This window comes from Gobius niger (genome assembly GCF_951799975.1).
Source record: "Gobius niger genome assembly, chromosome: 15".
Taxonomy (NCBI): domain Eukaryota; kingdom Metazoa; phylum Chordata; class Actinopteri; order Gobiiformes; family Gobiidae; genus Gobius; species Gobius niger.
Genome location: NC_136866.1, coordinates 31486262 through 31500123, shown reverse-complemented (window position 1 = coordinate 31500123; position 13862 = coordinate 31486262). Strand labels below are relative to the sequence as shown.

The 13862-nt window shown below is 52.9% G+C and overlaps 1 protein-coding gene across 1 annotated transcript in view; it reads left to right on the top strand.

Moving 5' to 3' along the window:
- Nucleotides 1-13862, top strand: part of LOC306974448 (serine/threonine-protein kinase MRCK beta-like) — a 46629-nt gene that overhangs the window by 19755 nt on the left and 13012 nt on the right. Inside the window, exons 11-22 of the mRNA XM_079571695.1 lie at nucleotides 1549-1779; nucleotides 1844-1942; nucleotides 2100-2332; nucleotides 2396-2501; nucleotides 5756-5880; nucleotides 5965-6070; nucleotides 6867-7015; nucleotides 7097-7188; nucleotides 9423-9499; nucleotides 9564-9686; nucleotides 12014-12119; nucleotides 12181-12311. Coding sequence (XP_079427821.1) covers nucleotides 1549-1779; nucleotides 1844-1942; nucleotides 2100-2332; nucleotides 2396-2501; nucleotides 5756-5880; nucleotides 5965-6070; nucleotides 6867-7015; nucleotides 7097-7188; nucleotides 9423-9499; nucleotides 9564-9686; nucleotides 12014-12119; nucleotides 12181-12311 — 1578 coding nt within the window. The remainder of the gene's footprint in view (nucleotides 1-1548; nucleotides 1780-1843; nucleotides 1943-2099; nucleotides 2333-2395; nucleotides 2502-5755; nucleotides 5881-5964; nucleotides 6071-6866; nucleotides 7016-7096; nucleotides 7189-9422; nucleotides 9500-9563; nucleotides 9687-12013; nucleotides 12120-12180; nucleotides 12312-13862) is intronic.

Genomic DNA, 13862 nt, shown 5'->3' with positions numbered 1-13862 from the left:
TGTGACGTGTTTCTGGTTCCTCCGTGTGACGTGTTTCTGGTATGGTTCCTCCGTATGACGTGTTTCTGGTATGGTTCCTCCGTATGACGTGTTTCTGGTTCCTCCGTGTGACGTGTTTCTGGTATGGTTTCTCCGTATGACGTGTTTCTGGTATGGTTCCTCCGTGTGACGTGTTTCTGGTTCCTCCGTATGACGTGTTTCTGGTTCCTCTGTATGACGTGTTTCTGGTTTGGTTCCTCCGTGTGACGTGTTTCTGGTTCCTCCGTGTGACGTGTTTCTGGTATGGTTCCTCCGTATGACGTGTTTCTGGTATGGTTCCTCCGTATGACGTGTTTCTGGTTCCTCCGTGTGACGTGTTTCTGGTATGGTTTCTCCGTATGACGTGTTTCTGGTATGGTTCCTCCGTATGACGTGTTTCTGGTTCCTCCGTGTGACGTGTTTCTGGTATGGTTTCTCCGTATGACGTGTTTCTGGTTCCTCCGTATGACGTGTTTCTGGTTTCTCCGTATGACGTGTTTCTGGTATGGTTCCTCCGTATGACGTGTTTCTGGTATGGTTCCTCCGTATGACGTGTTTCTGGTTCCTCCGTGTGACGTGTTTCTGGTATGGTTCCTCCGTATGACGTGTTTCTGGTTCCTCCGTGTGACGTGTTTCTGGTATGGTTTCTCCGTGTGACGTGTTTCTGGTTCCTCCGTGTGACGTGTTTCTGGTATGGTTCCTCCGTATGACGTGTTTCTGGTTCCTCTGTATGACGTGTTTCTGGTTTGGTTCCTCCGTGTGACGTGTTTCTGGTTCCTCCGTGTGACGTGTTTCTGGTTCCTCCGTGTGACGTGTTTCTGGTTCCTCCGTATGACGTGTTTCTGGTTCCTCCGTATGACGTGTTTCTGGTTTGGTTCCTCCGTGTGACGTGTTTCTGGTTCCTCCGTGTGACGTGTTTCTGGTATGGTTCCTCCGTATGACGTGTTTCTGGTATGGTTCCTCCGTGTGACGTGTTTCTGGTTCCTCCGTGTGACGTGTTTCTGGTTCCTCCGTGTGACGTGTTTCTGGTTCCTCCGTGTGACGTGTTTCTGGTTCCTCCGTGTGACGTGTTTCTGGTATGTTCCTCCGTATGACGTGTTTCTGGTATGGTTCCTCTGTATGACGTGTTTCTGGTTCCTCCGTGTGACGTGTTTCTGGTTCCTCCGTGTGACGTGTTTCTGGTTCCTCCGTGTGACGTGTTTCTGGTTCCTCCGTGTGACGTGTTTCTGGTATGTTCCTCTGTATGACGTGTTTCTGGTTCCTCCGTGTGACGTGTTTCTGGTATGGTTTCTCCGTGTGACGTGTTTCTGGTTCCTCCGTGTGACGTGTTTCTGGTATTGTTCCTCTGTATGACGTGTTTCTGGTATGTTTCCTCTGTATGACGTGTTTCTGGTATGTTCCTCTGTATGACGTGTTTCTGGTTCCTCCGTGTGACGTGTTTCTGGTTCCTCCGTGTGACGTGTTTCTGGTTCCTCCGTGTGACGTGTTTCTGGTTGCTCCGTGTGACGTGTTTCTGGTATGTTCCTACAGCAGCTGCAGGAGTCCCTGGAGCGACTCCGCGCTCACAGTAAGGAGCTGCGTGAGGCGAACCGTCTGAGGAAACAGGCCGTGACCGAGTTCTCGGATCTGTCCGAGACCCTGGACCAGATGAGGACCAATGAGAAGAAGCTGACGCGCACCGTGAGGGACCAGCAGGAGGCGCTGCAGAGCCTGCAGAGAGGCGCGGAGGAGGCGCGGGCGGGGCAGGCTCGGGTCAGGGAGGTCAGTGTGTGAGAGAGTGAGTGAGAGTGTCCGAGCTCACACTGACCTGTCTCTGTGTGTCCAGCTGGAGGCGCTGTTGGACGAGGCGCGCTCCGAGGCGCAGAAGGAGAAGAAGCTGCGGGAGAACAGTGAGGCGTTCAGCCGCCAGCTGCAGGGGTCAAAGGTCAGTGAGAAACATCTGCAGAAACATGAAGGGTCAAAGGTCAGTGAGAAACATGAAGGGTCAAAGGTCAGTGAGAAACATGAAGGGTCAAAGGTCAGAGAGAAACATCTGCAGAAACATGAAGGGTCACTCAAAACTTCTTCTCTGTTTGACGCAGGGGGCGGAGCCTAACCCGGTACAGGGGGCGGACCTTCAGGAGCTGCGGCGGCTGAGGGCGGAGCTCGACCGCACTCTGGCCAATCAGGAGGAGCTGCAGAGGCGAGACTCCGCCCACTGCACAGAGATCAAAGGATTACGCTCCCAGCTCCACCAATCAGAGAGCGGGCAGCTGTCGGCCAATCAGGAGCTGCGCAGCCTGAGGGAGCGTCTGGAGCTGGCCAATCAGGACAGGTCTGTGTGAGACGCAAATAATAGGAATAAGCTGTGTGTCTTACATGTAACACGTGTGTGCAGACAAAGTGACCAGGAGGAGGCGCTGTCGGCTCTGAAGGACAAATACGAGAGAGAGAAGAGTCTGTTAACGGACGAAAACCGCAAACTCACCACAGAGTCAGACAAGGTACGGCACAGGCTGACCCGGACCCGGACCTGGACCTGGACCTGGACCCGGACCTGGACCCGGACCTGGACCCTAAACCAGACCCTAAACCAGACCCTAAACCAGACCCTAAACCAGACCCTAAACCAGACCCAGACCCTAAACCAGACCCTAAACCAGACCCTAAACCTGACCCTAAACCAGACCCTAAACCAGACCCTAAACCAGACCCTAAACCAGACCCTAAACCAGACCCTAAACCAGACCCAGACCCTAAACCAGACCCAGACCCTAAACCAGACCCTAAACCAGACCCTAAACCAGACCCTAAACCAGACCCTAAACCAGACCCTAAACCAGACCCTAAACCAGACCCTAAACCAGACCCAGACCCTAAACCAGACCCTAAACCAGACCCTAACCCAGACCCTAAACCAGACCCTAAACCAGACCCTAAACCAGACCCTAAACCAGACCCTAAACCAGACCCAGACCCTAAACCAGACCCTAAACCAGACCCTAAACCTGACCCTAAACCAGACCCTAAACCAGACCCTAAACCAGACCCTAAACCAGACCCTAAACCAGACCCAGACCCTAAACCAGACCCTAAACCAGACCCTAAACCAGACCCTAAACCAGACCCTAAACCAGACCCAGACCCTAAACCAGACCCTAAACCAGACCCTAAACCAGACCCAGACCCTAAACCAGACCCTAAACCAGACCCTAAACCAGACCCTAAACCAGACCCAGACCCTAAACCTGACCCTAAACCAGACCCTAAACCAGACCCAGACCCTAAACCAGACCCTAAACCAGACCCTAAACCAGACCCAGACCCTAAACCAGACCCAGACCCTAAACCAGACCCTAAACCTGACCCTAAACCAGACCCTAAACCAGACCCTAAACCAGACCCTAAACCAGACCCTAAACCAGACCCTAAACCAGACCCTAAACCAGACCCTAAACCAGACCCTAAACCAGAACCAGACCCAGAACCAGACCCTAAACCAGACCCTAAACCAGACCCTAAACCAGACCCTGAACCAGACCCTAAACCAGACCCTAAACCAGACCCTAAACCAGACCCTAAACCAGACCCTAAACCAGACCCTAAACCAGACCCTAAACCAGACCCTAAACCAGACCCTGAACCAGACCCTAAACCAGACCCTAAACCAGACCCTAAACCAGACCCTAAACCAGACCCTAAACCAGACCCTAAACCAGACCCAGACCCTAAACCAGACCCTAAACCAGACCCTAAACCAGACCCTAAACCAGACCCTAAACCTGACCCTAAACCTGACCCTAAACCAGACCCTAAACCAGACCCTAAACCAGACCCTAAACCAGACCCTAAACCAGACCCTAAACCTGACCCTAAACCAGACCCTAAACCAGACCCTGACCCTAAACCAGACCCAGACCCTAAACCAGACCCTAAACCAGACCCTGACCCTAAACCAGACCCTAAACCAGACCCTAAACCAGACCCTAAACCAGACCCTAAACCAGACCCTAAACCAGACCCTAAACCTGACCCTAAACCAGACCCTAAACCAGACCCTAAACCAGACCCTAAACCAGACCCTAAACCAGACCCTAAACCAGACCCTAAACCAGACCCTGAACCAGACCCTAAACCAGACCCTAAACCAGACCCTAAACCAGACCCTAAACCAGACCCTAAACCAGACCCTAAACCAGACCCTAAACCAGACCCTAAACCAGACCCTAAACCAGACCCTAAACCAGACCCTAAACCAGACCCTAAACCAGACCCAGACCCAGACCCTAAACCAGACCCTAAACCTGACCCTAAACCAGACCCTAAACCAGACCCTAAACCAGACCCTAAACCAGACCCTAAACCAGACCCTAAACCAGACCCTAAACCAGACCCAGACCCTAAACCAGACCCTAAACCTGACCCTAAACCAGACCCTAAACCAGACCCTAAACCAGACCCTAAACCAGACCCTAAACCAGACCCTAAACCAGACCCTAAACCAGACCCTAAACCAGACCCTAAACCAGACCCTAAACCAGACCCTAAACCAGACCCTGACCCTAAACCAGACCCTAAACCAGACCCTAAACCAGACCCTAAACCAGACCCTAAACCAGACCCTAAACCAGACCCTAAACCAGACACTAAACCAGACCCTAAACCAGACCCTAAACCAGACCCTAAACCAGACCCTAAACCAGACCCAGACCCTAAACCAGACCCTAAACCAGACCCAGACCCAGACCCTAAACCAGACCCTAAACCTGACCCTAAACCAGACCCTAAACCAGACCCTAAACCAGACCCAGACCCTAAACCAGACCCTAAACCAGACCCTGACCCTAAACCAGACCCTAAACCTGACCCTAAACCAGACCCTAAACCAGACCCAGACCCTAAACCAGACCCTAAACCAGACCCAGACCCTAAACCAGACCCAGACCCTAAACCAGACCCAGACCCTAAACCAGACCCTAAACCAGACCCTAAACCAGACCCTAAACCAGACCCTAAACCAGACCCTAAACCAGACCCTAAACCAGACCCTAAACCAGACCCTAAACCAGACCCAGACCCTAAACCAGAACCAGACCCTAAACCAGACCCTAAACCAGACCCTAAACCTGACCCAGACCCTAAACCAGACCCTAAACCAGACCCTAAACCAGACCCAGACCCTAAACCAGACCCTAAACCAGACCCTAAACCAGACCCTAAACCAGACCCTAAACCTGACCCTAAACCTGACCCTAAACCAGACCCTAAACCAGACCCTAAACCTGACCCAGACCCTAAACCAGACCCTAAACCAGACCCTAAACCAGACCCTAAACCAGACCCTAAACCAGACCCTAAACCAGACCCTGACCCTAAACCAGACCCTAAACCAGACCCTAAACCAGACCCTGACCCTAAACCAGACCCTAAACCAGACCCTAAACCAGACCCTAAACCAGACCCTAAACCAGACCCTAAACCAGACCCTGACCCTAAACCAGACCCTAAACCAGACCCTAAACCTGACCCAGACCCTAAACCAGACCCTAAACCAGACCCTAAACCAGACCCTAAACCAGACCCTAAACCAGACCCTAAACCAGACCCTGACCCTAAACCAGACCCTAAACCAGACCCTAAACCAGACCCTGACCCTAAACCAGACCCAGACCCTAAACCAGACCCTAAACCAGACCCTAAACCAGACCCTAAACCAGACCCAGACCCTAAACCAGACCCATGCCTTGTCTTGTTCCAGCTGTGCGCCTTCGTGGACCGCCTGACGGAGCAGAACCGGCGGCTGGAGGAGGAGCTACAGGAGCTGTCGGCGAAGAAGGAGAGCGTGAGTCACTGGGAGGCTCAGATCGCCGAGATCATCCAGTGGTACGTCACACGGAGGGAGGGCATCCGGCTTAACCTCACAGTTACCCTACAGGGGCGGGAGAGAGTCACATGTGTGTGTTCCAGGGTGAGCGATGAGAAGGACGCGCGTGGATACCTCCAGGCTCTGGCCTCAAAGATGACCGAGGAACTGGACTCCCTGAAAACCTCCAGCCTCGGCCCCAGGAACACGGTACGTCCTTCAGGTCTGATCTTCTGAGGGGCAGGTCCTCTGAGTCAGTCCTTCAGGTCTGATCTTCTGAGGCGCAGGTCCTCTGAGTCAGTCCTTCAGGTCTGATCTTCTGAGGGTCAGGTCCTCGTCCAGTCTGTGATGAGTCAGTCCTTCAGGTCTGATCTTCTGAGGGGCAGGTCCTCGTCCAGTCTGTGATTAGTCAGTCCTTCAGGTCTGATCTTCTGAGGGTCAGGTCCTCGTCCAGTCTGTGATTAGTCAGTCCTTCAGGTCTGATCTGAGGGGCAGGTCCTCTTGAGTCAGTCCTTCAGGTCTGATCTTCTGAGGGGCAGGTCCTCTTGAGTCAGTCCTTCAGGTCTGATCTTCTGAGGGACAGGTCCTCTGAGTCAGTCCTTCAGGTCTGATCTTCTGAGGGGCAGGTCCTCTTGAGTCAGTCCTTCAGGTCTGATCTTCTGAGGGACAGGTCCTCTGAGTCAGTCCTTCAGGTCTGATCTTCTGAGGGGCAGGTCCTCTTGAGTCAGTCCTTCAGGTCTGATCTTCTGAGGGTCAGGTCCTCTGAGTCAGTCCTTCAGGTCTGATCTTCTGAGGGGCAGGTCCTCTTGAGTCAGTCCTTCAGGTCTGATCTTCTGAGGGGCAGGTCCTCTGAGTCAGTCCTTCAGGTCTGATCTGAGGGGCAGGTCCTCTGAGTCAGTCCTTCAGGTCTGATCTTCTGAGGGGCGGGTCCTCTTGAGTCAGTCCTTCAGGTCTGATCTTCTGAGGGGCAGGTCCTCCATGAGTTAAACATGTATCTTCCCACCAGGACCCTCTGTGGAAGGTGCGGCGTCACCAGAAGCTGGACATGTCTCAGCGTCTGGAGCTTCAGTCGGCCTTGGACGCGGAGATCAGAGCCAAGCAGCTGCTGCAGGAGGAGCTGCGGAAGGTCAAAGGGCACTGCGCCGGACTGGAGAGGTCAGAGGTCACGGTCGTCATCATCGTCAAGAGGTTTGTCTCGGTGTTGCCGTAGTAACGCGGTGCCAAACTGTGTTTCAGTAAAGTGAAGGATCTGCAGGAGAAAAACCAACACACTCAGGAGCAGCTGGACTCCCTGCAGAGCGAGGTGGACCAGAACCGGGCCACGACGGGTGAGAAGCTCCTGGAGCCCGGGTCAGAGAGAGCTGGGGAAGAACGAGAGGGAACGAAAGCATCAGAGCTTTACAGAGCGTTAAAGGAAGAGACTTTTGTTCAGCTCAAATTCATTACTTTATTTCCCAATTTGTTTTATTATTATTTCTTCCTATTTTCACCCATTTTTCCCCCCATTTTATGTGACTAATATATTCCCTATTTTATATTCCCTAACTTTTCCACCCTAATATTTTTACAAATCTTCCCTATTTTTACCTTCTTTTTGCCACAATTTCTCCCATTTTTACCCCAAATCATTCCCTTAATATACTGTAGTTCCTCCCACATCTTGAAGAAGAACCTGGTGTTCATGTGCAGATCTTCCTCACATGATGGTTTCCTGTAGCCCCGCCCTCTCTCTGCCTGGTCTCTTGTTCCCGTGTTTCCTCTGGGTCGTGCTCAGGGTTCTGTCTGGACTCAGGTTCATGTTCCTGTTCCCGTGTTTCCTCTGGGTTGTGCTCAGGGTTCTGTCTGGACTCAGGTTCATGTTCCTGTTCCCGTGTTTCCTCTGGGTTGTGCTCAGGGTTCTGTCTGGACTCAGGTTCATGTTCCTGTTCCCGTGTTTCCTCTGGGTTGTGCTCAGGGTTCTGTCTGGACTCAGGTTCATGTTCCTGTTCCCGTGTTTCCTCTGGGTTGTGCTCAGGGTTCTGTCTGGACTCAGGTTCATGCTCCTGTTCCCGTGTTTCCTCTGGGTTGTGCTCAGGGTTCTGTCTGGACTCAGGTTCATGTTCCTGTTCCCGTGTTTCCTCTGGGTTGTGCTCAGGGTTCTGTCTGGACTCAGGTTTATGTTCCTGTTCCCGTGTTTCCTCTGGGTTGTGCTCAGGGTTCTGTCTGGACTCAGGTTCATGTTCCTGTTCCCGTGTTTCCTCTGGGTTGTGCTCAGGGTTCTGTCTGGACTCAGGTTCATGTTCCTGTTCCCGTGTTTCCTCTGGGTTGTGCTCAGGGTTCTGTCTGGACTCAGGTTCATGTTCCTGTTCCTGTGTTTCCTCTGGGTTGTGCTCAGGGTTCTGTCTGGACTCAGGTTCATGTTCCTGTTCCCGTGTTTCCTCTGGGTCGTGCTCAGGGTTCTGTCTGGACTCAGGTTCATGTTCCTGTTCCCGTGTTTCCTCTGGGTTGTGGTCAGGGTTCTGTCTGGACTCAGGTTCATGTTCCTGTTCCCGTGTTTCCTCTGGGTTGTGGTCAGGGTTCTGTCTGGACTCAGGTTCATGTTCCTGTTCCCGTGTTTCCTCTGGGTCGTGCTCAGGGTTCTGTCTGGACTCAGGTTCATGTTCCTGTTCCCGTGTTTCCTCTGGGTTGTGCTCAGGGTTCTGTCTGGACTCAGGTTCATGTTCCTGTTCCCGTGTTTCCTCTGGGTTGTGGTCAGGGTTCTGTCTGGACTCAGGTTCATGCTCCTGTTCCCGTGTTTCCTCTGGGTTGTGCTCAGGGTTCTGTCTGGACTCAGGTTCATGTTCCTGTTCCCGTGTTTCCTCTGGGTTGTGCTCAGGGTTCTGTCTGGACTCAGGTTCATGTTCTTGTTCCCGTGTTTCCTCTGGGTTGTGCTCAGGGTTCTGTCTGGACTCAGGTTCATGCTCCTGTTCCCGTGTTTCCTCTGGGTTGTGCTCAGGGTTCTGTCTGGACTCAGGTTCATGTTCCTGTTCTCGTGTTTCCTCTGGGTTGTGCTCAGGGTTCTGTCTGGACTCAGGTTCATGTTCCTGTTCCCGTGTTTCCTCTGGGTCGTGCTCAGGGTTCTGTTTGGACTCAGGTTCATGTTCCTGTTCCTGTGTTTCCTCTGGGTTGTGGTCAGGGTTCTGTCTGGACTCAGGTTCATGCTCCTGTTCCCGTGTTTCCTCTGGGTTGTGCTCAGGGTTCTGTCTGGACTCAGGTTCATGTTCCTGTTCCCGTGTTTCCTCTGGGTTGTGGTCAGGGTTCTGTCTGGACTCAGGTTCATGTTCCTGTTCCCGTGTTTCCTCTGGGTTGTGGTCAGGGTTCTGTCTGGACTCAGGTTCATGTTCCTGTTCCCGTGTTTCCTCTGGGTTGTGCTCAGGGTTCTGTCTGGACTCAGGGTCATGTTCCTGTTCCCGTGTTTCCTCTGGGTTGTGCTCAGGGTTCTGTCTGGACTCAGGTTCATGTTCCTGTTCCTGTGTTTCCTCTGGGTTGTGGTCAGGGTTCTGTCTGGACTCAGGTTCATGTTCCTGTTCCCGTGTTTCCTCAGGCCTGAACCTGGACTTCCAGGACCCGATCTTCGAGTACTTCAACACGTCTCCTCTGGGTCCTGACCTGAGCTTCAGGGTGAGTCCGAATCCTCCAACTGAAGCATTTAGAGACGGGTTTAATCTGTGACCTTTGCCCTCAGCCGTCAGAGCTGGACTCCTCCCCGAAAGAGGCCACGCCCGCCTCACCCGTGCAACAGGAAGTGAAGTCACAGCCGGTCCCTGACAGCCCCGCCCCTTCCATCACAGGCCACACCTCCCCACAGGTGAGTGGAGAGAAACAGGAAACAGCGTGTAAAGCAGGTTCCCAACCCGGGGGGCGGCCCGGAGCTTTGCCCGGTCAGAGGGTCAGGTCTGAAACACGCGTGTAGCTGATGCAATGTTAGCAACACGTGTGAAACCGTTAGCATCTTCACGGCTACAGCGGAGCTCAGTGAAAACTGAAAATAAACAGAAATAAAATGTGCTTTAATGACAAATAAATGCACCAGAAACTCAGCATGAAGTTAGCATTAGCTGTTAGCTGCTAATGAACATTTTCACAATCTTTTCATATGCTAATTCGATCTTTAGCAGCAAGGCTATGCTAATACACAGAGCTCTGAGTTAAACAGGCTCATTCCTAAACTTACAGCCATTGCTTTAAACCCTCTCAGCCTCGCGCTGACCTTTGCCCTCGCGCTGACCTTTACCCTCGCGCTGACCTTTGCCCTCGCGCTGACCTTTACCCTCTCTCCTCAGCCTCGCGCTGACCTTTGCCCTCGCGCTGACCTTTGCCCTCTCTCCTCAGCCTCGCGCTGACCTTTGCCCTCTCTCCTCAGCCTCGCACTGACCTTTGCCCTCTCTCCTCAGCCTCGCGCTGACCTTTGCCCTCTCTCCTCAGCCTCGCACTGACCTTTGCCCTCTCTCCTCAGCCTCGCGCTGACCTTTGCCCTCGCGCTGACCTTTGCCCTCTCTCCTCAGCCTCGCGCTGACCTTTGCCCTCGCGCTGACCTTTGCCCTCTCTCCTCAGCCTCGCGCTGACCTTTGCCCTCTCTCCGCAGCCTCGCGCTGACCTTTGCCCTCTCTCCTCAGCCTCGCGCTGACCTTTGCCCTCTCTCCTCAGCCTCGCACTGACCTTTGCCCTCTCTCCTCAGCCTCGCGCTGACCTTTGCCCTCGCGCTGACCTTTGCCCTCTCTCCTCAGCCTCGCGCTGACCTTTGCCCTCTCTCCTCAGCCTCGCGCTGACCTTTGCCCTCGCGCTGACCTTTGCCCTCGCGCTGACCTTTGCCCTCGCGCTGACCTTTGCCCTCGCGCTGACCTTTACCCTCTCTCCTCAGCCTCGCGCTGACCTTTACCCTCTCTCCTCAGCCTCGCGCTGACCTTTGCCCTCGCGCTGACCTTTGCCCTCTCTCCTCAGCCTCGCGCTGACCTTTACCCTCTCTCCTCAGCCTCGCGCTGACCTTTGCCCTCTCTCCTCAGCCTCGCGCTGACCTTTGCCCTCGCGCTGACCTTTGCCCTCGCGCTGACCTTTGCCCTCTCTCCTCAGCCTCGCGCTGACCTTTGCCCTCGCGCTGACCTTTGCCCTCGCGCTGACCTTTGCCCTCTCTCCTCAGCCTCGCACTGACCTTTGCCCTCGCGCTGACCTTTGCCCTCTCTCCTCAGCCTCGCGCTGACCTTTGCCCTCGCGCTGACCTTTGCCCTCGCGCTGACCTTTGCCCTCTCTCCTCAGCCTCGCACTGACCTTTGCCCTCGCGCTGACCTTTGCCCTCTCTCCTCAGCCTAACACTGACCTTTGCCCTCGCGCTGACCTTTGCCCTCGCGCTGACCTTTGCCCTCGCGCTGACCTTTGCCCTCTCTCCTCAGCCTCGCGCTGACCTTTGCCCTCGCGCTGACCTTTGCCCTCTCTCCTCAGCCTCGCGCTGACCTTTGCCCTCGCGCTGACCTTTACCCTCTCTCCTCAGCCTCGCGCTGACCTTTGCCCTCTCTCCTCAGCCTCGCGCTGACCTTTGCCCTCTCTCCTCAGCCTCGCGCTGACCTTTACCCTCTCTCCTCAGCCTCGCGCTGACCTTTGCCCTCTCTCCTCAGCCTCGCGCTGACCTTTGCCCTCTCTCCTCAGCCTCGCGCTGACCTTTGCCCTCGCGCTGACCTTTGCCCTCGCGCTGACCTTTGCCCTCGCGCTGACCTTTGCCCTCGCGCTGACCTTTGCCCTCTCTCCTCAGCCTCGCGCTGACCTTTGCCCTCTCTCCTCAGCCTCGCGCTGACCTTTGCCCTCGCGCTGACCTTTGCCCTCGCTCTGACCTTTGCCCTCGCGCTGACCTTTACCCTCTCTCCTCAGCCTCGCGCTGACCTTTGCCCTCGCGCTGACCTTTACCCTCTCTCCTCAGCCTCGCGCTGACCTTTGCCCTCTCTCCTCAGCCTCGCGCTGACCTTTGCCCTCGCGCTGACCTTTGCCCTCTCTCCTCAGCCTCGCGCTGACCTTTGCCCTCGCGCTGACCTTTGCCCTCTCTCCTCAGCCTCGCGCTGACCTTTGCCCTCGCGCTGACCTTTGCCCTCTCTCCTCAGCCTCGCGCTGACCTTTGCCCTCGCGCTGACCTTTGCCCTCTCTCCGCAGCCTCGCGCTCACCAGCTCAGCATAAAGACGTTCAGCTCTGCGCCTCAGTGCAGTCACTGCAGCGCTCTGATGACGGGGCTGACCCGGCAGGGCTACGGCTGCGAGGGTAAGACCCGCCCTACCTTGACCCGCCTTTACTCTGCCGCTCACTCGCCGTGTGTTCACAGTGTGCTCCTTCGTGTGTCACGTGACCTGCCGAGACCACGCCCCTCAGATCTGTCCAATCCCCACGGAGCTGCGGCCAGCGGGCGTCGACGTGCAGCGCGGCATCGGCACCGCCTTCAAAGGATACGTGCGGGTGAGTCTCCCTGACCTCCCCCGTCCTCATCTGCCCTCACTAACCCCGCCCTCACTCACCCCTCACTCACCCCGCCCTCACTAACCCTTCCCTATCTCTCCCGCCTTCAAAGGAACTGTCCGGGTGAGTCAGAGCTGACCCTCCCTCTGCCGATTTTGCTCTCGATTTTGCTCTCGATTTTGCTCTCGATTTTACTCTCGATTTTACTCTCGATTTTACTCTCGACTTTACTCTCGATTTTACTCTCGATTTTACTCTCGACTTTACTCTCGATTTTACTCTCGATTTTACTCTAGATTTTACTCTCGTTTTTACTCTCGATTTTACTCTCGATTTTACTCTCGATTTTACTCTCGATTTTACTCTCGATTTTGCTCTCGATTTTTCTCTCGATTTTACTCTCGAATTTGCTCTCGATTTTACTCTCGATTTTACTCTCGATTTTGCTCTCGATTTTACTCTCGATTTTGCTCTCGATTTTTACTCTCGATTTTGCTCTCGATTTTACTCTCGATTTTACTCTCGATTTTTTACTCTCGATTTTGCTCTCGATTTTACTCTCGATTTTTTACTCTCGAATTTGCTCTCAAATTTGCTTTCGTTTTTTACTCTCGATTTTTACTCTCAAATTTACTCTCGAATTTACTCTCGATTTCGCTCTCGAATTTGCTCTCGATTTTGCTCTCGATTTACTCTCGATTTTGCTCTCGAATTTGCTCTCGTTTTTTACTCTCGATTTTGCTCTCGATTTTGCTCTCGATTTTTACTCTCGATTTTACTCTCGATTTTACTCTCGATTTTGCTCTCGAATTTGCTCTCGATTTTTACTCTCGATTTTACTCTCGAATTTGCTCTCGATTTTACTCTCGATTTTACTCTCGATTTTACTCTCGTTTTTTACTCTCGATTTTACTCTCGACTTTACTCTCGATTTTACTCTCGACTTTACTCTCGATTTTACTCTCGATTTTACTCTCGATTTTACTCTCGTTTTTACTCTCGTTTTTTACTCTCGATTTTACTCTCGACTTTACTCTCGACTTTACTCTCGATTTTACTCTCGTTTTTACTCTCGATTTTACTCTCGATTTTACTCTCGATTTTGCTCTCGATTTTACTCTCGATTTTACTCTCGATTTTACTCTCGATTTTGCTCTCGATTTTACTCTCGATTTTACTCTCGATTTTACTCTCGATTTTACTCTCGGTTTTTCTCTCGATTTTACTCTCAATTTTACTCTCGATTTTACTCTCGATTTTACTCTCGGTTTTTCTCTCGATTTTACTCTCGGTTTTACTCTCGGTTTTTCTCTCGATTTTACTCTCGATTTTACTCTCGATTTTACTCTCGATTTTACTCTCGATTTTGCTCTCGATTATACTCTCGATTTTACTCTCGATTTTTCTCTCGATTTTTCTCTCGATTTTACTCACGATTTTTCTCTCGATTTTGCTCTCGATTTTACTCTCGATTTTTCTCTCGATTTTTCTCTCGATTTTACTCTCGATTTTTCTCTCGATTTTGCTCTCGATTTTTCTCTCGATTTTTCT